The sequence below is a fragment of the Acinonyx jubatus genome, chromosome D2, assembly GCF_027475565.1.
Source record: "Acinonyx jubatus isolate Ajub_Pintada_27869175 chromosome D2, VMU_Ajub_asm_v1.0, whole genome shotgun sequence".
In the NCBI taxonomy this organism is placed as follows: domain Eukaryota; kingdom Metazoa; phylum Chordata; class Mammalia; order Carnivora; family Felidae; genus Acinonyx; species Acinonyx jubatus.
This window is the reverse complement of record NC_069393.1, coordinates 70511841-70539294: the sequence shown is the minus strand read 5'-3', so window position 1 is coordinate 70539294 and position 27454 is coordinate 70511841. Positions and strand designations below refer to the sequence as shown.

General features: G+C 34.2%; 1 protein-coding gene across 1 annotated transcript in view; it reads right to left on the bottom strand.

Moving 5' to 3' along the window:
• Positions 1–27454, bottom strand: part of ATRNL1 (attractin like 1) — a 754994-nt gene that overhangs the window by 435984 nt on the left and 291556 nt on the right. Inside the window, exons 23-24 of the mRNA XM_027063193.2 lie at positions 24250–24328; positions 22034–22191 (exon numbers count right to left, since the gene is read on the bottom strand). Coding sequence (XP_026918994.2) covers positions 22034–22191; positions 24250–24328 — 237 coding nt within the window. The remainder of the gene's footprint in view (positions 1–22033; positions 22192–24249; positions 24329–27454) is intronic.

The following is a 27454-nucleotide window of genomic DNA, read 5'->3' as shown; positions in this document are numbered from 1 at the left end:
AACACCTCGCATAATACTGATAAGTTAGACAATAATCATTTTTGCCTATTTCCAAGTTTTGTACAATCTTCCCTAAACACCTCCTTTCAAGTCATAAATAATCTCCAGAAAGTATTCTTGGTCCCCAAAGGGTTGATTTCATGGTGTTTTCACAGCAAGAATTGTTAATCAACATAAATACAATCTTGTAGGCTCATCAGCAAATCGAAAGTCCTTTGTTATTAAGTTACTAAGTCAAGAAAATTAATTTCTGTAAATCACAAAGAAAAAGGTCTTCATATATCAATTAGAAAATGGAATATTACAAATACCACAATATTCTCATACAAATAACGCCACACTTTGAATTTTCTCACCAGTTCATGTAGTCCTACATAATTATAATTCCATTGGATTGTGGAACAGTAATGTTTCCATTAGCTTATACATGTTGAAACTACGTATTGTACATAAATAGATTAAGGACTGTGTCATCTTCCAGTGGATCCACTACTTCTTTATCATCACACAGCATCCCTCGAGCTCTAATAATGCATCTTGCTTTAGAATTGACTTTGCCTGATTAATAGTGCTCTTTTTTCGTAAGGTTTATACAGAACACTTTTGGCATACTTTCAACCATTTGAATCATTGTATTTAAAGTAAGTCTATTTTAAGCAGGTTTTTTTTTTCAATCCTATGTGACTGTTTTAGGCTCTTACTTGGTAAACATCATCCACAGAAATTTAATGCGATTACTAATGTAGTTGACTTTATACTTCTCATCTATTTACTTTTTGTTTGAACCACCTTTATGTACCTTTTTCTCTTCATACTTCTTTGTGAGCTCATGAAATGTTTTTATTAGTCAATTTAACTCCCTGATCAACTTGTTAGTTCATTCTTTCTTTTACTCTTCTTCAGATTTACACTAGAAATAAAAAAAATTAAAGATTCTTAAAAATTTACTACTTTTTACCATTTCACTGATACTGCTAGACTACTTAGTTATAGTTAGCCCTACTACTGTTTTTTATTGACAAAAAACTTTAATGTTTGTTTATTTTTGAGAGAGAGAGAGAGAGAGACAGAGACAGAGAGAGAGACATGGAGAGAGGGAGACAGAATCCAAAGCAGACTCCAGGCTCTGAGCTGTCAGCAAAGAATATGACGCAGGGCTCAAACTCACAAACCATGAGATCATTACCTGAGCAAAATCGGGCGCTTAACCAACTGACCCACCCAGGTGTCCCATAACCCTATTGCTCTTTGAATGATTGTTGTCATGTATTTTTTGTTCTACACATATTTTAAACTTTATGAGCTATTTTTTTATCAGTATTCACTGAAGTTTCCCTATTCTGTTATTCTTCATTTACCATCATATTTCTACGTATATATCTGAGATCTCTTTCCTTTGGCCTAAGGTCCTCTATGTGGGACTTCTTTTGGCATCAATCTATTGTCAGTAAAATCCTGAAAATGTCTTTATTTGACCTTGACTTGGAAAATATTTTTCTAGTCTATAGCTGGCAGAGATTTTCCTTCAGTGCATTAAGATGTCATTCATTATCTCCTGGCTAATGGTTTCTATTTAAGAAGTCACCTGTCAGTACTGGGACAAGAAGACTGGACTGACCATGACATACTCACAGAGATGGGAGGAGGGAAAGTGGAAGCATGCAAGTCCTCTTATGTTCTAGGCGCAAAACTCACACACCCTACCTCAGCCTCAATGCAAGAAACTGTAAAATCACAAAAAATAAAAAAATAAAAAAGGTGTGATTGCCAGAAAAGGTAAAGAATTTTGGGCAATAATGTAATCCACCACAACTACATTCTAATTTCTCTCTTCCTCTGGTCTAATCTGTGAAACCCATATATTAAGAAACTAATTCTGTTGATTTGATTTTTAATCCTTTTTTTCCATTTGATTCTTATTATTAAAGATATATTTCCTTAATGAAATTCTCATTTTTGGTAACATTTTTTCCCCAAAGATATTAATCATAGATATTTTAAAACTGATGAACTCTTGTTCACCATTGGGATCTTTTTCTCTAGTCTTTTCTTTTTACTCTTGGACTTGATCTTTTATTCCATCTCTCCTAATGACCAGGAACTTTTAATCCTTCACTTGACACCATACATCAAAAATGGCAGATGCAGTGGATGTTAGTTACTTTCAGAAAGGTTCTTCTCTTTTTCAGAAAAGTAAGGAAGGACTGATTACCTTGATCAAATCAGGGAATGAAATAATTTGAGGCTATCTGCTGTGACCTTACTTATAGGACTCAGCACGTAAGGTGACACAACTCAAAGCTTAGAGCCTCTGCCAGTGTCTCATCATTCACCTCAGCAGGAAGAAGAGGATTGGGTTTGCAATCCAATTCTCACCTCCCAGCACCAGGAATAGGAGCCTGCTACTTGTGCACTGCCCCCATCCCTGCGGAATTCACATTCCCGTGTATGACAGAATCTTCTTATACCAGGTAAACATATCTACAACGGACAGCTTTCTCTGGCCATGGAATTGTGTTCAGCTGATACATACACATAGCAAAAAGACACAGCAAATTTTGGTATAAAAACATCATTAGTGCTTATTCATAGAAAAGTGAACCAAAATCCTAATAGATGTTTACATTTGCCTCAGTTTGCCCTTTTTGAAACATCAACTCCTTGACATTTACCACATTTTTCAGTATAATCTTTTTCATGTTTACTTATTTTTGAGAGAGAGAAAGAGACAGAGCACGAGAGGGGTGGAGGCAGAAAGAGAGGGAGACACAGAATCTGAAGCAGGCTCCAGGCTCTGAGCTGTCAGCACAGAGCCTGATGCGGAGTTCCAACTCAAACTGTTAGATCATGACCTGAGCTGAAGTCGGACGTTTCACCGACTGAGCCACCCAGGTGCCCCTATACAGTATAATCTTTAACTGAAATTTTTATTGACATAATTATAGATTCACTTGCTGTTGTAAGAAATAATACAGGGAAAGGCCTTCTACATTTTGCTCAGTTTGCCCTCAAAGTAATATTTTGCAAACTACAGTATAAGACTCTAGAGATTAACATTTATCCTACTCATTTCCCCCTGATTATACTTGTACTCATTTATGTATTAAGTTCCATACAATTTTATCACATGTGTAGCTTCATACATCCAGCGCCAGTCAACATACTTAATAATTCCAACATTACAAGCATTCCTGGTGATTCCATTTAAAATTCATATCTCAGGACGCCTGGGTGGCTCAGTTGGTTAAGCGGCCGACTTCAGCTCAGGTCATGATCTCACAGTCCGTGAGTTCGAGCCCCGCGTCGGGCTCTGTGCTGACAGCTCAGAGCCTGGATCCTGTTTCAGATTCTGTGTCTCCCTCTCTCTGACCCTCCCCCGTTCATGCTCTGTCTCTGTCTCAAAAATAAATAAACGTTAAAAAAATTTTTTTTTTAAATAATAAAATAAAATTCATGTCTCCCTCTCTCCCACCCATGCTTCATCTCCCACCACAGTCCTACTGCTAGGCTTCCATTGGTTTGTTCTCCATTCCTAAAATATTGTCATTTGAAAATATTAACTAAATAGTATCATACAATATGTAACTTACTGTGACTGGCTTTTTATCACTCAGCAAAATTTCTGATTCACCCAGAGTGTTACATGAATCAATAGTTTGGTCCTTTTTATTGCTGAGAAGTATTTATTACATGGGATATATGTACCACGGGTTGCTTGACTATTCTGCTGACAGATGACTGCATTTTTGGGCTATTACAAATAAAGGTGCTGTGAACATTTGCGTACAGGTGTGTAAACGTTAAGTTTTCATTTCTTGGGGATAAACGTCCAAGAGTACAATGACTATAGTATTAAAATTCCATATTTAGTTTTATAAGAAACTAACGCATTATCTTCCCGAAAAACTCTCCATCTTATATCGCCATAAGCAAGGTTAAGAGTGATCCACTTTCTCCATACCCTTGAATGCATTTGGTAAATCACGTTTTTTCTTTTTTTTAATTTTAGCTGTTCTCATTAGTGTAGTATAAACCTACTGATATTTAATTGTGCTTTTAATTTTCATTTCCCTGATAGTTAATGATTTTGAACCTCTCTTAATATGTCCATTTGGCAAGTTTATCTCATTGCTTCATGTCTTTGCCAATTTTCTAATCAGCATGTTTGGTTCCTTTAAGGCTGAATACTGAGACTTCCTCATATATTCCACATAGAAGTCTCTTCTTGGAAATGTGACTTATAAATATATTTTCCCAGTGTATAGTTTCTATTTTAATCTTGATATGGGCCATTGCAGGGCAAGTTTATAATATTAATGAACTCCAATTTATCATGCTTTCCTTTAATAAATCAGGCCTTTGGTGTCAAGTCTAAGAATCCTTTGCTCAGCCCTACATCCTGAAGACTGTTCTCTTATTTTTTTCTAGAATTTGTGTAGCTCTGAGTTTACATTTTGGTATATGCTTCATTTAGAGTTGACTTTTGTACAAGGTGTAAGGTTTGGGTTCGCTGCATTGTTTGCCTATATGTATGTTCAGTTGTTCCACTACCATTTGCTAAAAAGACTACCCTTTTCCATTGAAATACTTTTGCCCCGTTGTAAAAAATCAGTCAAATATATTTTTGTGGATCTATTTCTGGGTCCATCAATCCTATACTCTCTCGATTGCTGTACTATGTAATAAGACAATATAAGAAAGAGTAATTTCTATGATTATTATACTTATGTAGTAAGACAATATGAGAAAGAGTAATTCTTCCCTCTTTATTTTTCTTTGTCAAATTTTATTAGCTATTCTATGGCCTGTACCCTTCCATATAAATTTTAGAATAAACTTGCTATATCTACAAAATATCTTCCAAGGATTTTGATGTAATTTCATTGCAACTATAATCAATTTGGAAAGAATTAGTGTAGTTGTTATGATGAATCTTCCAATCCATAAATATCTCTCCATTTATTCAGGTCTTCCTTGATATCTTTCATCATTTTATAATTTTCAGCATGCAGATCCTGTGCATGTTTTATTAAATGTATACTCAATTTCATTTTCTCTCCTTCTCTTCGAAGCAACTATAAATAGTACTGTTTTTAATTTGAATTTCCAGATATTCATTGACAACGTATAAAGATATACTATTAGAGTGTTTTCTTTATCAAGTTGAGGAAATTCCCCTCTATACCAAACTTGCTGGGAGAGTTCTTTGTATCTTTTTTTTCAGATTCTTTTAATTAAGAGCAACATGTTACAAAACAGGCCAGCAGGTTCATCAGAGAGAACACAGGAAAAAGAGATAATAAAAGCCTACCTGAGTTTGAGAAAAAATAACAACGAGCCCCCCAACTACCAAACTACTCAGGCCTAAATTTAACTGGATCAGAACTGTTGAGCAATTAATGCCCTGGGGTACCGCTGAACACAACAGAACAATCAGGGGCAAATTAGGGCTGATTAGCAGATGGTTGTGATACCAAATGTAGCACAGAGCTTAACAGAGAGATCAGGGAGGGAGACAATCAAAGAGAACAATGTTAAACCTCGTGGGGACTGTGCCCATGCCAAAGGCTATGCCCTTTGAGGAATATCGCCACAGGCTTCCCATTGCAGAATAGACTTCACTAAAATAGTCTAGCAAAGTCAAACAAATAAACACACAACAAAGGAAAATCAGTAACGAAAGCTGACACAATAAATATCCTAAAATGTACAGCATTCAACAAAAAACAACAAAGTACAACACATGTAAAGAAACGGAAAAGTGTAACCCATACACAGGATAAAAAACAGGAAATAAAAACTGCTTGTGAGAGGGCTCAGATATTGGTTTTAACAAAAATATCAGAGACGTTATTATAATCAAATAGCTAAAGAAGGCCATGGTGAAAGAGGTAAAAAAAAAAGATGTGATGACAATTTTTCATGAAATAAAGACTACCAATAGAGAGAAATTATATAAAAAAAATATAATGGCAATTCTAAAGTTAAAAATAAAATAAATGAAAATTTCACCAACAAAGTTCAACAGTAGATTTGAACAACAAAAAAATAATAAAAAATAAAAAACGAACTCCCAACATGTAGTTCAATAGATATTATGCAATGTTAAGTACAGAAAGAAAATAATGAAGGAAAATGGAAGGAACTTCAGAAAAATGTAGAATATTATTAAGTATACCAACACAAGTATGATGGGTTACCAGAAAGGAGAGAGAAAGCAGCAGAAAAAAATATTTGAAGAATAATGGCTGAAAACTTCCCAAATTTGATGAAATATGTTAATATATATATATACATACACATCCAAGAAGTGTATATATATAGACACACACACCCCCAAGAAGTTCAATAAACTCCAAGGGGATAAAAACAAAGAGAATCTCAATAGGAAACATTACAGTAAACATTCTGAAAGACAGAGACAAAAGTCTTGAAAGCAGCAAGAGAAATATGTGTTGGAATAAAGGATCTTAATAAGATTAACATATGACTTCATACCAAAACAATGGAGGCCGTAAGACAGTGGGATGCCAAGTTGAGAATACTTAAAGGAAAAAACAGTCAACCAAGAATCTTGTATCTAGTCAACTTTTTTTTTAATGAAGGCAAAATAGACATTCTTAGATACCTGAAAACGTAGAGAGGGTGTTGCTAGCAAACCCACTTTACAAGAAATACTAAAGTTATTTCTTCAGGTTAAAAGAAATTGATTCCAGCCAGCAATTCAAATGAAAAAACAAAAAGCACCAGTAAAGGGAATTATGTACGTAAGTATATATAAAATACAGTATAGCTAAATATTTCTCCTGTCTTCTCTTAAGTGATTTAAAAAGCAATTGTATAAGACTATGTATATAATTATAATGTTATGCCTATAACTTATGGAAATGTAATTTATTTGACAATACAAGAAAATGGGTGAAAATCTGTATTGGAGTAAGAAAACGATATCAGATGGTAACTCGAATCGTCAAGAATAAAGAGAACCAGAAATAAGAAGGTTAATATAAGAAACTCTATAAGCATACACTTGTTCTCCTTTCATGGCTCAGCTTTTTTAAGAGACAAAATTATATAAAGTAATAACTATAACAACATATTGGGTTTGTAACATACACGAATGATATCATATGCATAATAATTATAGCAGAAAAGGAGGGAATATGGAATAGAGCCATATAACAGTAGAATTTCTATACCTCACCGGAATTAAGTTAATTCAAATCTGAGGTAGGTCTGGCAAGTTAAGATATGTATGGTAAGCTCTAAAACAACAACTCAAAAATAAAAAATTTACTGACAAAACAATTAAAGGAATCAAAATGCTACGAAAGAAAATAGTGACTTAATGCAAAAGAAAACAGTAAAGGAGAAACAGAGGAACAAAAATGGTGAGACATACAAAAAAACAGTAAGTGAAATGGTAGACATAAATTCAACACATCACAACCTTAAATATCCATTCAAAAGGCAGAGATTGCAGGCACCTGGGTGGCTCATTCAGTTAAGCGCCCAACTTCAGCTCAGGTCATGATCTCCTGGTTCATGAGTTCGAGCCTGTGCTGACAGCTCAGAACCTGGAGCCTGCTTCGGGTTCTGTGTCTCCCTCTCTCTCTGCCCCTTCCCCACCCATGCTCTGTCTCTGTCTCTCAAAAATAAATCAGTGTTAAAAAAATTTTAAAGAAAAAAAAAAGGCAGAGATTGCAAGGCTTTCTCTGGTGGCTCAGTGGGTTCAGCATCTGACCCTTGGTTTTGGCTCAGGTCACGATCTCACAGCTTCATGGGTTCAAGCCCCATATCAGGCTCTGCACTGGCACCATGGAGCCTACTTGGGTTTCTCTCTCTCTCCCTCTCTCTCTTCTCCCCAACTTGCAATGCCTGTGTCTCCCTGAAAATAAATAAATAAACTTAAAAAAAAAAAGGCAGAGATTGTGAGACTGGATTTGAAAAACAAAAATATACAAAACAAAATGTGACTCTGACTACATGCTGCCTACATGAGATACACTGTAGATCAAACAAATATAAAAGGTTGAAAGTAAAAACAAAAACAGGAAAAGACGTATCATGCAAAAGACAATTACACAGGAGCTGAATGGATATACTAAATAATCGACAAACAGCAAAGAAATAATATCTTGTTACATGGCTTACTAACAAGAGAAACTTCTGTGTGGGGAAAAAATATTCCAAGAATTATTTTATATACCAAGCAATGCATTCTAAGTCACTACAACACATCTCTTTTGACACTGGTCACCATTATAATCAAATAGTATTAGATGAAATGCAGGAGAACAGGTGTTCCCTAAATTTCAATTTGATAGAGACTTTCATATTGGTATTCCTAAAATAGAACAAAGGAAAAAGTGAGCCAGACACTTCATAATCCTCAACATTCTAGCTTAAAGGGAAGGATAGCAGAAGAACACTTCACTAGACCTTTAATAAAAATAGGCTGCACAGTATGTGTGGTGACTTGGATTAGTTTTCAGCAACTAAAACTATGGCTCCCTTTGGCCGTGACTGGAATATATTTTCCCACCATGTATACTGGGTGCGGCCTCTCTGACTTGCTTTGGCCAATGTAGTATATGGATGGAGATTTAAAAGTTTTTGCCCTGTTTATCTGGTCTTTTGTGATCCACTCTTAGGAGACCACTTCGTCAGGACCCACTCCCTCTTCATCTGGGCACCAGAATGAACATGCACGGAGTAGACACAAACCCAAGCCATAGTCTTAAACTTGAATCAGGGTCATCCAGTGGAGCTAAACCTAAATCAGATGTACTACAGTGTAACTGCAGACTCAGAAGGATAAAAATAAATGCATATTACAAGCTGAGAAAGAAAGAGAAGTAAAAATCAAGTTGATAAAAACTGGGAAGACACTGAGGGTTGTTGGGGGGTGGGAGGGAGGAGAAAGTGGGTGATGGGCATTGAGGAGGGCACCTGTTGGGATGAGCACTGGGTGTTGTATGGAAACCAATTTGGCAATAAATTTCATATTAAAAAAAATCAAGTTGAAAAGGAAAACAAAAGATTAAAGCTTAGAGGAGAGAAAAAGCATAATACTTTCAAAGAATTGAAGGAATTATAGTATTACTAGATTGTGGAACTCAGAGGAAAGTCTGGTAAGATATGGCTAAACACATGGACAGGACTAACTTTTGCGGCTGCTTAGAAGCCATTTTAAGCAGCTTGAACGTGATCATACGGTTATGAGATGCCTTTGAAGGTTTTAGAAGTAGGTATAAACTGATTCCATTTGCATATTAGAAATATAATACTGGTTACAGCATGATATATACAATCAATGTAATATAATGATTGAAGGAAAACAATATTTAGGACAAGAGAAATAGACAAGAGAATGGAGTCACTGGACATTTCAAAGAAAAAATTGGAATACTGTCAATGCAATTAGTTGAATGTGTGTGTTGTATGTCTGTACACTAAAGAATAGATTGAGGCCAACAATCCAAACCCAAGTCTGTGGTTCAAGCAAAAGGGGGTGGGTGTCTGAGACAAGCAGCAATGGATAATAAGATGTACGAGATATACTGGAACATACATGCAATGCCTGAACTGGTAACACTGATATATAAACAATCTGTACATAAGTGACCATTGAGACTATATGGTAAATGAAACCAAAACAGAAGACTTGTTGTCTAAGAGCAGAATATCTCAAATGTCACCCTAAGGAACACAGGGATCTAAGGGATGATAGAAGGAAATAATTAAAAAAATAAATAAAATTGGGTGAGAAAGGGGGAAGGAAAATTAGGAGAATGTAGTGCCATGGAAAGAAAGAAGAGACAGTGTTCTAAGAACAGGATCAAATAATGCTGCTGACAGGTCAATTAAGACTGGAGCAAGAAGGGATACCTGGGTGGCTCATTCGGTTAAGCATTCGACTTTGGCTCAGACCATGATCTCATGGTCCATGAGTTCGAGCCCTGTGTTGGGCCCTGTGCTGACCGCTCAGAGCCTGGAGCCTGCTTTGGATTCTGTGTCTCCCTCTCTCTCTACCCCTCCCCCACTTGCACTCTGTCTCTCTCTCACACACAAATAAATAAACATCAAAAAAAAAAAAGACTGAAGCAAGAAGCTGAAAATTTAGGTCTATAAGTTTTCTATGTCCTATGCCTCAGTAGTTTCAAAGGAGCAATATGAGTAGAAATCAGATCACAGTACAGTTAGAAATAAATTTTAAATTACAAATTGACAATGTGGATTGCAATAATACATTTCTTCCTAATATGTAGTATAGTGCCTCAACATACTAGGCATACAATTAATGTTTATTGACTTGAATAAAATTAAAGAAAGAAAAACAGACATTTTATTATTTCTTTCCCTTTTTTCAAGTTTTTATTTAAATTCCAGTTAGTTAACATACAGTGTCATATTACTTTCAGGTATATAATTTAGTGAATCAATACTTATATACAACACCCTGTGCTCATCACAAGAGCCCTCCTTAATCCCCATCACCTTTTTAACTCATCCTCCCACCGACCTCCCCTCCGGTCACCATCAGATTGTTCTCTATAGTTAAGACTTTGTTTCTTGGTTTTCTTCTCTTTTGAAAAACATTTCAATTCAGAAATACTCCTAGGAAAATATTTCCTCTCTTTGGTAGGCATTTTGAAATGCTTTGGATTATTTAAACAGATCTACCAAATTATGTGCAAAATAACAAAAAACTGAAGTTGAAACATCCTCTTTGGGAATAGGTCAATAGTGATCTTGAGGATGATAGTCTTATTAATTATTTTGGCTGGCAATTCAGAATATACAAAATTCCTTTTTTAAATGTCAGATTTAAAAAAATAAATAAAAATTATAATAAATACAACTTAGATTTAATTTTCAGAAAAATTCTTCACAGTCCAAGGCTTCAGCCAGATGATCATCAGAATTTTCTTTCTAAAATGCACATTTCATAATTAACTCTGCAAATACTTTACCATTTTGTTCCAAGAAAATTTTTCTGCCACATTTCCTCTGTACTAACAACCACACTTGTATACCCAACACCACCACCCTGATCACCGAACACCATCACTGCTATCATACAACCTGTTTTCCAACCATTAAAAATCAATGTGCTCCCTGATGAAAATTATTGAATCATAACTTTGAAATCCCATTCTTCTTATCTAGAATTCCCTCTCATGTAATATCCCTTTTCTGAACTCCTAGTTATCCTTCAAAACCTTGCTTCAACATAACTCTTACTAAGAACTTTCCCTGCTTTAATATCATCTCTGTAAAAATCACAGAGAAGGAAATATAATCTAGAACTCTCCAACTCATAAATATCTTTCACATCCATATCAGTGACAAATGGCTGATACAACAAATGGCTCAGAGAACATTTTATGACCTAAACAAAACGAAAATATGCCCCTGGACTCTATATAAAGATACTAAGAGAGTCTTTTCCCTTTCATCTCTGGGATAGCTAAATTTGGATGCTATAAATGCAACTAAAATAGAATACAATGCAGTCAACATACATTGTGAAACTCAGTCAATTCAATAATTATTTATATAACACAGTATAAAGGATGCCAAGGGACATAGTTTTATATATAGTATCGTCATCTACAAATAGTGAAAGCTTTACTTCTTCTTTGCCAATTTAGATGCCTTTTATTTCTTTCTATTGTCTGATTGCCGTGGCTTGGACTTCCAATACTATGTTGGGTAACAGTGATGAAAGTAAACATCCTTGTCTTGTTCCTGACCTTAGGGGGAAAGCTCTCAGTTTTTTCCCATTAAGGATAAGGGTAGCTACGGGCTTTTCGTGTATGGCCGTTACTATATTGAGGAACATTCCCTCTAAACCTACTTTGTTGAGAGTATTTATCATGAATGGATGTTAAGAGATGCAGTTTTGGGAAATACAGTCAGAGGTGAAATTGGGTTCCTGGAAGTTCCCAAAGGCATTTCCTCTGGATGCCCTGTTTTCTAAGCCTACAATGTCCCTTGTTTTACTTTAAAGGTAATTTAAAGCTGTATTTCGATATCTACAACTGAAAGAATGCTTATTAATATATTCTGTGAACTACATAAGGGTAGAGACTACATTGTATTCTATTCTATTCACTAGCAAAATGTCTTATATATGATTGAAACTTAGAAATGGCTTGAAAGTGTAGCCAAAATTTTATACAAATGTTCAACAGCTGCCATTTCTGTAGTACTACTTCATAAGTTTTTCACTTATAAAGTTAAATAAATTTTTATAAGTTTTTCACTGACTCAAAACACAGAAGCTACTTTAATAAGCAACAACCGTTACTATGTCTTTTTATTTTGTTCATTATAGAGTTCATAACATATAGAGTTCTATTATCATACAAGTAAGTTTCATCCTTTAATAACAAGATTAGACTCAAGTTGGATCAACCTAAATGAAGTATTTTTCTACTTTCCTGCATATCATTAAAAACTTCTCCTTATTCAAGTATTACCTTTTAAATTGATCTGTTCAATCTATTCAAATATATGTGCAAACATTACTACTGAAAGTGCTTAAAAGAATTGTGATGGAAAAAACTGCCACATAAATTATATTATGAAAATACTATTGATATTAATTCATGCAAAATCTAGGTGAAATGCTTGGCTTACATGAAAAGATATTTTGTTATGCAAACAACAAATAATTAAATATTAAACTCTTCATACATCTTTTATGTTTTAGCATGTAAGAATGCAAAGAATTAAATTACAGACAGAAAGGCTAAAGTAACCTGAAGCGCTTTCTTTTAACTATATTCACAATGTTCTCTCCCTATACAGTAACCCTATTGATACAAGTATTAAAATAAATTAAGTAAAAGTGATCATAAAAGTTAAGTGTTAATTTATCTCAAAAACAATGTTTGCTTGTTAGAAATATTACTGATACAATTCTGTGAAAAGAATACAGTGATATTTATTTTTAGAAATTTCTTGGTATCTCATGGTTATATGGATATTTTTCAATAGAAATTAGGTTTTTTTGCACTTTTTTTATTTCAGCCACTTTTCAAAATAACTGCTTCCATTGAGTGTAGTTTGTAAATATTTATGAACAATTTTATCTACGGATTGTAAATTTTCTCATAACTTGCAGCTTGGAATCCACAGTAGTATGTACTTTTGAAATCTAAAATACATAGACATATGTCTACAACCTGACTATCATTTACCTACAGTTACTTGGAAGCTTAAATCTAAGGTACTAAATAAAACACACAAACAAAAACATAAAACCACATATACAGTAACTATATATAGTCATAGTAATATATATAGTTATATATGTTATATATATAGTGACTATATAGAATTATAGTAACATATATAGTTACTATATATGTGGTTCACTCATTTGGTGAACAAACCTATGGACAGCATATTTATTCATATTTACATAATTTATTCATAATTTATTCATAATTACATGTAGAATATCTACCTCCTTCCAAAATGGAGGGAATAAATGTATCCTTCTGCAAAAACAACAAGTAAAATAGATAAAACATATGAAACACCTGTTTTCAGAAATGGGCTATCAAGCAGTGTAGGACAGTAATTCCTGAGTGGAGAAAAAAATGAGGTGAGCATTTAAATGTCACAGATTATTATGATTTTGAGGCTGCATCAAAAGGACAGTGAACACACGTGTATCCCAGAAATTTTCTGGAGTTGAGGAGATAAAACTGACAATCTGCAGAGGCCAAGGTAGCTAGAGTTTATACGAAAGTATACTAGAGAAGACAGAACTTCCTAGAGTGCTATGGAGATTTTCTGAGGATCCCCTTGAGTCGTCAGGTGAAGATTACTTACTGACAAAGAAACTATCCAACACTGGGGAAAAATCCATCTGAAAGGAACAGAGAAAATAATTCTCAAAACTCACACAGAGTTGGGAATATTTCATGGTCCTGAGAGTCAGAGTAGAAAACCTTATAATTCATACATCATAAAATACAGTACCCAAAAGAACAGAGCCTCAGTGATGAAAAATTAACACCAGGTTAAGTGCTGCTTTGTTCCTACCTAACAAAACAAAAGTAAGCCTTGTAAAGATCATTTTTTACAAGAAAATTAGCTCCATCGCAAAACAAAGCTAAAATTTATTTAACAAAATAGAAACATACCTACCACCCAAAAAGGTAAAATTCAGAATGTTTCGTATCTAATAAAAATATGACCCATAAGGAGCAGGAAAATAAAACAACAGAAAAGAAACTCAGAAGAGATACAAATTATAGAATTTGTAGATAATTTATAGAAGAGTTATAATAACCATATTCCATATATTAAAGAAGGCAGAAAAAGAACAGAGTATGTTAAATAGAGGCATGGAAGATATTTTCTAAAAAACCTTATGAGAATTCTCAAGCTAAAAAATATAATATCTGAGATGAAATATACACTGAATGTGATTAATATGAAATTGGACACTATAAAAAAGATTAATAAATTTCAATTACAGGAAAAGACAATATCCCAAATGAAACACAAAGAGAAAAAAAAAAGAATGAATAAAAAACAGAAACAGAGCATTAGGAGCCAAGGAACAATTTCAAGCAGTCTGATATACATACAGTTGCAATTCCCAAAGGAGAAGAAAGGCGTAGCGGAAAAAAAAAATTGAGAAATATGGTTTTCCAAATCTGGTGATGAGTATAATTTTATTTGTATATAAAGTTCAGTAAAACCCATCCACAAGAAACAAGAAGAAACCAAACTTCTGTACACCATTATCAAATTGGCCAAAAAGAGTGAAAAAGAGAAAAAAAAATGCAGAGAGAGGAAAAAAAACCATCACATACAAAGAATAAGGTTAAGAGCAGATTTCTCATTAAGAACAATGCAAGCCAAAAGACACTGGAGGAACATTTTGAAAGGAAAGAAAGAAAAAAGCTACAATTTAGAATTCTTCAACTCCCCCCAAAAGTGAAATAAAGACATTTTCAGAATACACAATGATATAATTCATTGCCAGCAGATCTACACTGAGTGTGTAAGTCCTTAAGTCCCTTAGACAGTAGGAAAATGAGACTAGATAGAAATCAGATTCTACAAAAAGGAAAGAGGAAAGATGAATTTTTTATTGTTTTTTTTATTTTTTTTAATGTTTATTTTTGAGAGAGAGGTCACACACGCACAAAAGGGGGAGGGGCAGAAAGAGAGGAGGACAGAGGATCCAAAATGGGCTCTGTGACCACAGTGAGCCCAAAGCAGGGCTTGAGCTCAGGAACTGAGAGATCGTGACCTGAGCCGAAGTTGGATGCTCACACAACTGAGCCACCCAGGCACCCCTTAAGTTTAATACATTAAAAAAATTGAGTGATGTAACACTACCTGTAAGTAAACAATGAAAAATTTAAGAAGTACAGTAAAACCTTGGATTGCAAGTAACTTGTTTTGCAAGTGCTCCGCAAGACAGACAGACATTTCTAATAAATTTCAACTTGATGAATGAGTGATGTCTTGCAATATGAATAGTACGTGATGCCGAACATCATATGATCATAACTATACCAATGGTTATGAAATCTGCTTTGATGCATGAGTGCTTTGGATTACAAGCACGTTTCTGAAATGAATTATGCTCACAAACCAAGGTTTTACAGTATATGAATAAAATAACACAATATGGAACTGTAGCTATAAGCCAACAGACAGAATAAAATGAAATCATAAAAAAATGCTCAATTTAAAAAGGCAGAAAAAGAACAAGGAATAAAGACCAAAAGAAAAATAATAAACAAATAATAAGATTTAAATCAAAAGATATAAATATAAGTATGTCACATGTACATGGTTTAAGATTAGATAAACTCCATGCTGTCTAAAAGATACCCACTTTAAATATAAAAGCAAAAATAGATTAAAATAAAAGGATGAAAAATGATACAGCATGCTATAGCTTACTAGAGAGGGAGTCAAGAGGGAGGAGTAGTAGGACGATGCTATGCTTGCTTCATCCCTTGAACACAGCTAGATAAATATCAAATCATTCTGAACACCCAAGAAATCGATCTTAGGACTAAGAAAAAAAAATGGAAGTATGAGATGTGAAGATGTGATCTGGGGCCCACAAGAATCGTGTGTGCTATGGAGGAGAAGGAGCCCTGATCACAGAGAGAGGAGAGAGGGTGAGAGACAGCAGAGTACAGGGGACTGCACAAGAAAAATACTTTCCCAAAACCACTGACCAGGAAAACAAGAGGAGCTAATTATCATGAATTTTTAAAACCAGTGAAACTCAAAGACTGAAGTTTTAGAAGCCCATGCCATGGCCGGTGTGGAGCCTGGCAGGCACAGCAGTGCTCCTGTGGAGGAGGGCAGAGGCCCTGGTGGGGACAGAGCAGTCTGAGGATCCCCTGGGTCACACCTGGAGAGATGGTTTCCCTTCCTGGAGTGCATTTGGGAGAGGTAACACTAACTCTCAGAAGACAAAAGAGCCATTGGGCAATACTGCACTGCCCCATTCCTTAGAATAGGAGAAGAGACACCTGCTGAGGGCTGTTAGCCTGGACACCAGCCTGGTCTGACCCTTCCCCCGAGGAAAAGTGTGGGTCACCAACACACCAGATCCCTAGAATTTGGAGTTTGGAAACTCAGCCAGTGTGGCTGTGGTAAACACAGGTGCACTGCACTGCTGGGCAGGCACACAGCCGAACACAGGGTGAAAGCGGGAATCTAAGGGAGGCATGGGACACACGAGGGGAGATTGTTCATTGTTCCGAGGACTTCCTGGACAGTGGCAGATGCAAACTCTCCTTTCCAATGACGAGCACACAGGCTGGCGACATTTTTCTCCCTTGCCCATTAGTACAAACTGACTTTAGTGAGCAGAACAGTGCCCACAGCAGAGGCCTAAGCTGCTTAGCCCAAGTTCCACCCTGCTGTGCTCTGCAGGTACGTCTATACTAGGACAAATGTGCCTGAGAGCCAGAAGAGAAGTGGGTCCCTGCCCCAGAAGACCTGCAAAAACCTCCTGCGTGGACCAAGTCTACTGACCATAGAGTGCTGAAAAGCTTCAGCTCTAGTGGAAATACAATCAGGCCTATTTTAAAAAGCAGACTAATAGACACCTAGTTAAAATTCAACACACTGGTCAAGGTCCAAACATTCCCCACTCCAGACAAAGAGAAACTCTGCAGAGGACTGGCCTAACCGAAAGAGCAGCCAAAACACAACAGCAGAGCACACACAGCATACACCAAAAACTTCCTGAAGCACCAGACATGGAAAGCATATGACCTAATAAAGTCATTACTCTCAGAAACAAAAAACATATGAGGCTTTCCTGACACAAAGAAGACAGACCTAGACAAAACGCCAAGATGGAAGAATTCATCCTAAAAGGAAGAACAAGAAAAGGTCACAGCCAGGAATCTAATTGAAATAATAGATGTAAGTAATATCCCCGATCAAGAATTTATTTTTTTATTATTTTTTTGAAATGTTTATTTTTGAGTGAGAAAGAGCACCAGTGGAGGAGGGGCAGAGGGAGGTAGAGAGAGAATCTGAAGCAGGCTTTGCACTGTCAGCGCAAAGCCTGACTTGGGGTTCGAATGAACAAATCATGAGATCATGACCTAAGCTGAAGTCAAACACTCAACCAACTGAGCAATCCAGGTGCCCCCTGATCAGGAATTTAAAACAACAATCATAAGGATCCTAGTTGGACTTAAGAAAAGCATAGAAGACATCAGGCAGTCCCTTACACAGAGATAAAAGACCTAACAGCTAGTCTTGCTGAAAATAAAAAATGTTGTAACCAAGAGGCAAAACCAATTGGTTCTAATGAACACAAGGGCAGAAGAAGCAGAAGAATTTATAAATATCATAGAAGGTAAAATTATAGAAAATAATGAAGCTGAAAAGAAGAGGGAAAGAAAAATATTGGATCACAAAAGTAGACATAGGGAACTCAACAAATCCATAAAGCATAATAACATTCGTATCATATGAGTCTCAGAGAAAAAGAGAAGGGGAAAGGGGGCAGAAGATTTATTTGAGCAGTACAAAAAGACTGAGATCATACCATGCATATTTTCAGACTCCAACACTCTGAAATTTGAAGTCAACCAGAAAAAAGCCTGCTTGATATTCTCTCTCCCTCTCTGCCCCCCACCCCACTCGCTTGTCTCTCTCTTTTTCTTTCTCTCTCAAAATAATAAACTTAAAAAAAGGAAATTAGACAGTTTTCACCTTAAGAAACAAGAAAAGAGGAACAATTTACTCAAAGTAAGCAAAAGAAAGGGAATAAAGAGTAGAAATTAATGAAATTAAAAAAATAGAGAAAATAAATGAAACCATCTATTCCCTTAAGAAAAAAAATCAATGAAAGTGACACTCTCTAGCCATACTAACAAAGGGGAAAAAAATAGAGAGAAGAGAAACAAATTATGAATATCAGAAATGAGAGTGATGACATCACTAAATAACATGTGAATATTATTAATCTTTTGCCAATAAATTCTACAAATTAAATCAAATGGGAGAAATACAACTGGGAGACACAAATCGATAGAGCTCACTCCAAAAGAAATAACCAGAAAAGTTCTAAATCTATTAAAGAAATTGGATTTTTAGTTAAAACCTTCCCACAAAGAAAGGTGTATTAGTCCAAATACATTGTGTTGAATTCTACCACAAATTTAAGAAAAAATAATAATAATAACAATTACACACAGATATTTCAGTAAATTACAGAGGAAGTAATATTTCCCATTCATTTTATAAGACCAGCAGTACAATGATACAAAGTCAAACAACATTACAAGAATAGAAAGCTATAGACTAATAGCCCTCATAAATATAGGTATAAAAATTCTTAACAAAATTTTAAAAAAGCAAATACAATGATGTATGACAAAATAAATGACCAAGCGGAGCTTATCACTATATAACAAGATTGATTAAACATTCAAAAGTGGATTGGATTCAAAAGTGGATTTCAATTCTATTAGCAAATATATACTAAATAAAATAATCTTACTATTTTATATTTAATAATTACAGTTTATTATAGTCCCAAAAAACACACATACTCATATGCTTTAATATGACATATTCCTCAGAACTAATGCAATGACTTTAATCATAGAGTAGGAATTCAGCTCTACTCATTTTGACCATCACAACTGGACTCTAAATTTTATTATTTAGGGAGAGTGGAATATTTCAACTTTATTACACATTCAGGTTTGGCTCCTAGAATATATTACTAGTATGTTCTCAAATGAAAATCCAATTTAAAAAGTTAATATTTAGTCATTAAATATTCATTAAAATTCTATAGTAACTATGTAATTTGCTTAAAAATGAAATAATTAGATAACCAAGACATGAAGAACATAAAAAAAATTTAAAATGTAACAATTGTATCAGTTTTAATTACTACTTAATAAGGTTAATAGATGAGCCCTTGGGTTGCCTTTGAACATAATTTCAATTGGCCAAGGGAAATCTAATTCATATTTCTGTATAAATCTTAGAAAATAAAATGATATATCTAACATCATCAGTGTCAAAATTTTTAAAAACTATATGGAAGTATTTCCAGCATTTTTGGACTATAACAGTGTTGAAATAAATCACCATACAATGAAGAAATAAGTTTATCAAATAATTGTCATTACTGAATAGTAATTTATAATACTTCTTGAATAGTTAAGTAATTTCCTTAATTTAGATGTTAAATTAGCCTTAAAAGTAAAGACAATTTTCTCATAAATATATGACTTTTAAAAATACTGTGTTCCCACAAATCACATAGAAAATAATATTAAAAAATAATAATAATCCAGTTAAGAAATGGGCAGAAGACACAAGTAGATATTTTTCCAAAGAAGACATACAGATGGCCAACACACACATGAAAAGTTGTTCAACATCACTCATCATCAGTGATATATAAGTTAAAACCGTGATGAGATAACCTCCTCACACCTGTCAGAATGGCAAAAATTAACAACACAGGAAACAACAAATGTTGGTTAGGATGCAGAGAAAGGGGGAACCCATTACACTGTTGGTGGGAATGCAAACTAATGCAGCCAATCTGGAGAACAATATGGAGGCTCCTCAAATAGTTAAAAATAGAACTGCCCTATGATACATCAATTCACTACTGGTATTTATCAAAAGGATACAAAAATACCGATTCAAAGGGACACATGTACTCTGATGTTTATAGCAGCATTTTCAATAATAGCCAAAGTATGGAAAGAGCCCAAATGTCCATCAACTGATGAATGGATAAATAAGATGTAGTATATATGCATGTATGTACACACACACACACACACACACACACACACACACACACACACACAGAGAGAGGAATATTACTCAACCATCAAAATGAAAGAAATCTTGCTATTTGCAACAACATGGATGGAGCTAGAGTGTATCATTCTAAGCAAAGTAAGCCAGTCAAAGAAAAGATAAATACCATATTATTTCACTCATGTGGAATATAATAGATGAAAAGATGTACATGGGTGGGGGAGAAGAAAAGAGAGAGGCAGACCATAAAACAGACTCTTAACTATACAGAACTGAGGGTTGATGGAGGGAGGTGGGTGGGCTACATGAGTGATGGGTATTAAGGAGGGCACTCGTGACGAATAACTAGATTCTACTCCTGAAGCCAATATTATACTGTATATTAACTAACTAGAATTTGAATAAAAACTTGAAACCTAAAACTAAAACCCGTACATTTTCAGTCACAGATCATAAATTGTCATTAATATAAAAGGGGAAAGAATGATCTATAATTTTTTTTGAGAGAAGAATATGTGTGGATGTGTGCATGTATGTGAACAGGGGAGGGACAGAGGGACAGGGAGAGAGAGAGAATCTTAAGTAGGTTCCACGCCCAGCACAGAGCCTGACATGGGGCTCGATCTCACCACCATGAAATCATGACCTGAGCTGAAATCAGGAGTTGGACACTTAACCAACCGAGTTACCCAGGTACACCATGTAAATTTTAAAAGATTTTAAAACATAATAACCTAGCACAGAGCTTGATATGTATGAGATATTCCAAAAAATAATCTGAATTCCATCTAATCAAATAACCAGTCATAAAAGAATGAGTATATGAACAAATTCCAACATTACAACATACAGGCTTTTCTTTCATAAAAGCATAAATTAAGAGCACAAACCCTGAATATTTCAAGATAGAAAGAACTTCCTAAATGTTTTCCTACCAATAAATCTAAAGCCTTTTGCAGCCTATCACTAAACACAATAAAAACTGAAATATACAAAGTGAAAGATAAAAAGATAGAAAGAAATATGTACACATATAGCATTAAGAAATCAATAGTGAGAGGCAGTGGATCTTAAAGAACTGTTAATTGCTTACCTTAAATTTTTAATGAAAGTTTAAATAATGTTCAGTATATAATAAAGCAAAAATGAGATTCTAAACACAGCAAATAATTTTAAGTAGAGTTGTAGGAAGAGAGTATCTAAACCTCAGGTGAAATACCCAATTAATCAAAAAACCCAATCTAATTATTTCAAGTTTTGATGCATTTTTTTAAATGTTTATTCATTTATGAGAGAGAGAGAAAAGAGCGTGAGGGGGGAGGGGCAGAGACAGAGGGAGACACAGAGTCCGAAGCAGGCTCCAGGCTCTGAGTTGTCAGCACAGAGCGCCACACAGGGCTTGAACCCATGAACCCGTTAGATCATGACTCGAGCTGAAGTCAGACGCTTAACCGACTGAGCCACCGAGGTGACCCTTGATGCATTTGTAGAATATGCTTTCACTGAAAAATTTGTACACCGATTGATTCAATATCATAAGTATGAATTATTTTTATAAACATTCAACGTACCCTTTTTTATCAAGGGTACATACATTTTTCATGTTTTTCGAGATATAAAAATCTTATCCATATCATTACTTTGAACAAAAGTAGCACTGTTTTTGTAAAAAAAATATTCAATGGTCATTATGTTAAATACTATTAACACTTACTTGTATTTTAATAGGCCAGGAAAAGTTGCTGACATACACATAGAATGTAATGTTAGGATTGCTTCTGAAGTTAAATTTTTCATAGGAAAAACTATCTCTGTATTCCTTTATATTAGTCTTGGACACTATAGGAGTCTCCTCCCCAGATATTGTTCCAGCTAAAATGTAAATAATAAAATCAAACTGTAAATTTTCATATTAGGAATAAAGGATATTTTAACTTAAAAATAGATATTTACTTAATTTTTATAACTACACTTATAAAAACAATTATCAAAATAAACTTCTTTAGTATTTAGAGTGACAAAGGAGAAAAAAGATTAATCATAAATGCAATGGAAACAGTACAAAATTATTTTTTAAATGATACCACTGATTAAGTAAGTGCTATGGACTAGGCACTGGTGAAGAAACTTTATATTCTTCTCTAATAACAATTTTACCCCCAGGTATTCCATCTCTTTTTTCAAATTTAAACCTGAGCCTCAGAAAGATTAAAACACTTGCCTTAATTTTATAGCTACTGAATGGTAAATTTCTCTTTGGAACTCAGGTATCCATTAGCTCCAGACACTGAATTCTTTCTATTCACTACTCCACAGAGCCTCTCAAAACAAATCAGGACATATTTCACATGTCTCAATCCAATTAAAACATAGAAAAGAAATCAATTTATTTGTCTTAACCACAAATTCAACCATAACTACTTTGAATAAATTGAAACGAGGCTATAATTTAAAACATGAGATAAATGTTCAATTAGTTAAACACATATTGCATACTCAATAAATATTTACTGAAATTAACCAAATGGAACAAAGCATTTCCAACAATCTTACCAAGCCCTCTACTTTAACAAATATTAAAAATATTTAGAATTAGTATACTGGGCAAATGAATTAATTTCTAACTCATCACCTATTCCAAAAGCACCTGGGTTGCTGTTTTAAAAAGCAGGTTTCATGAACCCATCTCCCAATCTGATAAATCAAACTTTCTGAGATTTGGTTTTGGGAATCTGAAAGTTACAAGTAATTTCTTGCATGATAAAATCATCATTCTAATCTAATTGTAGAGGTTTTGTATATTTTTGTTGACAGATTTTAGAACACTTCTGGAGTCAGTTTATTATGCCAAAGTAATTTTCAAATTAGTAATACAAGTTTTCATGAATTCTTAATTAATGAAGCTCACAGTCCCAAGATTTTACTATAAGGTGGACACCACTGTAGCAAAATGTGTATATATTTGCCCAAACTTCTCATTTTTTTAACACATGTAATATAGGTTCTAGAATTGCAAAGACTATCTTACTCTTGAATTCTATGTCTCCATGATTCTACACATTAAAAGAGCATAATGACCTAAGAATACATATATTTTCTTTTCTTTCTTTCTGTTTTTAGTAGGCTCCGTGCACAGTGTGGAGCCATAGTATGGGGCTAGAACTCACGACCCTGAGATCAAGAGCCCAAGAGCTGAATGCCCAACTGTCTGGACACCCAGGCACCCCAGAATCCACATGTTTTCTTTAAAGAGGATTCTAACACATTGTGCAACAGTATAGCTTTGATACAGAAAATAAAAATCAATAGAATTTCTTAGTATGTAAATACAAAAAAAAGTGAGCATACTTTTTCATAATCCAACAGACAGTTTGTATTTCATCTTGGTTCTATTTTTTAAAAGTCAAAATTTTCAAGTTCTAAAACTTATTACAGAAGACATATTAAGGAGAGGTGTTTTTTTAACCCTTTCTCAGCACCAAAGCTGACAAAGGTGTTGGTATATTTCTAAGTTTGAAAGGAATAAAAACCTATTAATTTATCAACATGCACAGAATTTGTCTTATATCAATATTAAGGTTAATAATTAAATTTATAGCTTTATGATAGTGAGTCAACTGAAATCACAGTCCCAATCATTAAAGAAGTACTCTATCTTAATTAAAATCATAGCAATTCATAACAATGTCTTTTTAAAAAATTAACTGGTGTATAATATTTGGTACCCATCTAATTTAATTGAATAAGGGACAAAGTTAAAATAATGAAACTTTATTAATAATGCTACTTATTACTTGTACCTGAACCAGCACAATTATTATGACATATAGATTTTAATTTCAATTTTTTGAATTAACAAAAAAAAGATCATGTTAGAACATCTTCCATATACAAACAAATGTAAAAGATGTGACAACAAAATTCTCTTACCTGTTGAACCAACTGACCATGTAATGTTGAGATTAAAGTTGTTTGATGCATTAATCGAAATATCCAAATTTTTGTTTGACTACCAAGAAAGAAAATATTAGGGTTACAAAAATCAAACTACACTAAATAACGTTTTATGTTTTAATTATGCCCATGCTACAGTTCACAGACTGGATACATTTTGTCAGTATTCAACCAAGTGTAGATGTCAATTACACCATTTTAATGAAAAAATATAGGTGATAAATTCAAAGGTAGTTTACAGTTTCCATTTATCTTTACTACTATAATCTAGCCTTCTGTCTGTAAGCCAGGGGAGCTGTAATTCATTGTTTGTATTTGGATTCTCTTGCTTACCTGTAGTTAATATGTAAACAGTACAGGTTTTAATTAGTCCAAAGTAATTTTACACCAATGTAAGATTGTTGTTTTATTGAAAAACTTTTTCTTAGGTATTTATTGTATTACTACACATTAGTTTTTTACAATTTTTTTGTTTATTTTCTTTTTGAAAGAGAGAGAGAGAGACAGAGTGTGAGTGGGGTAGGAGCAGAGAGAGAGGGAGACACAAAATCTGAAACAGGCTCCATGCTCTGAGCTGTCAGCACAGAGCTTGACATGGGGCTAGAACTCATGAGCCATGAGATCATGACCTGAGCCAAAGTCGGACACTCAACCAACTGAGCCACCCAGGCGTCCCTTATACACACCTTTTGTAGTGAAAAAAACAAAAAACAAAAAAACATAAATTACATAAACTAGAACTCTCAGGTAAAAATGGATTAAATTAAATCTGTTGTCAAAATGTAGGAAATGAATCAATAATAAAGGCATCTATTTATTATTATCTTTTATTTAGGACATGTAGGAAGCCCTGACCACATATTAATTTCACTAACTGTTCCAAGTTGAGTATATCTTTAACTATGAATTATATTTATAAAATTTCATATAATGATATTACAAGCATTCTTAGAGGCAATTCTCATGCTTAGTTTAGCATCCTACAGTTTCAAAGAAAATGTGTCCGAGCTATTGGCTTCAACTAGACAAGACAGTAGATATAAAACAGAAAGCTGTGACATTTAGAACCAGTTGATATTTTCAGGAAACTGAAAAAGGAGAGGATGGTCAAGAGAGAAGCAAACTAAAATTATGCCTAATCTGGACCTACACATGTGATACTATGGATAATATTGTGGAAAAATGGTATTCACATTCCAGATGTTCCGAGTATAATAAAATTTCTCATGTCTTCAAAGAAGTACGTAAGTTTGTAATCACTATTAAACATTCAAGAGGCCAATGGTAAAAAATGAAATTCTGATGCACACTACAACATGGCTGAACCTTGGAAACATTAGGCTAAGTGAAATAAGCCAGACACAAAAGGACGGATATTGTATGGTTGTACATGTGAGGTACTTAGAATATACAAATTCAGAGACAGAAAGTAGAATAAAGGGGCTGTGGCAAAGGGAAGAAATGAGGAATTATTGCTTAATGGATACAGAAATTCTGTTTGGAATGATTAAAAAAATTGGTGATAGATAGTGGTGATGGGTTGCACAACACTGTAATTGTACTTAATGCCACCAAATGGTATACCTAAAAATGATTAAAATTATAAATTTTATTTTATGTATATTTTACAATGAAAAAGAAGTCAATGGTGATTACGGTGCATTTGTAAAATCTTTCTTATTACAGTGAACAATGGGGTTTCTGACATTTCTAATGTCTTGGTTAAAAAAAACACAATATAAGTAAAAAGAGGGTTATACTTAAAACATTATACTTTAAAATTCTTATTTAAAAGTCAAAACGTTAAATGTATTCCAAAGAATATAGACACTTATTAAAATCTAAAGAATAAGGCATAACATTAAATGAACTGTTCTACTTTTTGAGAAGAGACCCTACTTTACTATAAAAGAAAAATTGAAGAAATTATATTATTTGTTGGCAAGTCCAATAAAATACTTTAGAGAAGCTAGCAAATGGCAAGATATATTTTGAGGTTTCATCTATTTAAAAAAACTATTAAAATATATGATATGGACTTAAAAGATAGATTAAGATATAATTAAAAACAGCAAAAGAAAGTGACATTAGTAAGATGGTGAAATGGGAAGTCACAGCCTTTATCCTCCATAAAAACACTGATTTAACAATGTTGTATGGGCCAAAATAACTTTATGAAAGAATCAAAATCTAGTTAAAAAGTTCCAGTACCAAAGATTAATATAAAATGAGAAGAGCCACATTATAATCAGTAAGAAGAACAATTTCACTTTACCCATTTCAGCCTCTGCCCCAAGGCAGCACTCAGCATTACAGAGAACACCTTTGCTTTGACTTCTCCCACAGGGAAGAGAGAGAATGTAGCATATATCCAACATCCCTGGCCTTTCATTGCACTGCCTAAAGGATCTGTTTCTGATTTACCTCACCCAGAGCACTACGAGAACAAGCATAGTTTGGACATCTGACAGTAGCTAACAATAAAGAAAGTAAGTGGGTGGCTTACTGCTGCTGGCATGGCTCCGCAAGATTAGGAGAAGGTGCACAACCTTGAGGCTTCTCCTCCAGGAAGGAAGAGAATGGAATGTGCATCCAACACCATGAATTTTCTGTGTACTGCCCAAGGGGAAAAAGGCAGGCAGCTCACTACAGCCAGAATTGCTCTGTGAAACTGAGAGAAGGCGTGTAACCCTAAGACTACTCCCCTTCGAAGAAAAGTAAAAGTTGTGGAACATGATTAATCACAGAAAAGGTTTCTGATGCTCCCAGTATCTTCTAGCTGGGCTGACTGGTGGTCTTTCCCTTTGAAGCCAGTCAATAAAGACTGGGAAAAGTAGTTGTTTCTTCAAAAGCACAGACACCAGTGCAAAGCTACAAGGGAAATTAAGTATGGGAGAAATATGACATAACCAAAGAAACAAAATAAATCTCCAGTAACTGACCCTAAAGAAATGGAGATCTAGAATTGTCTGCCAAATGATTCAAAATAATTGTATTAAAGAAGTAATAAGGAAGGAATAAGAGACCACAGAAAGATAATTAAATGAAACCAAGGAAACAATATATGAACAAAATGTCAATGCAACAGACAGGGACAGAACTATAAAAAGGAACCACAGAAATTCTGGAGCAGAAGAATACAATAAATTAACTGAAAAATTCAATATATAGTTTTAATGAC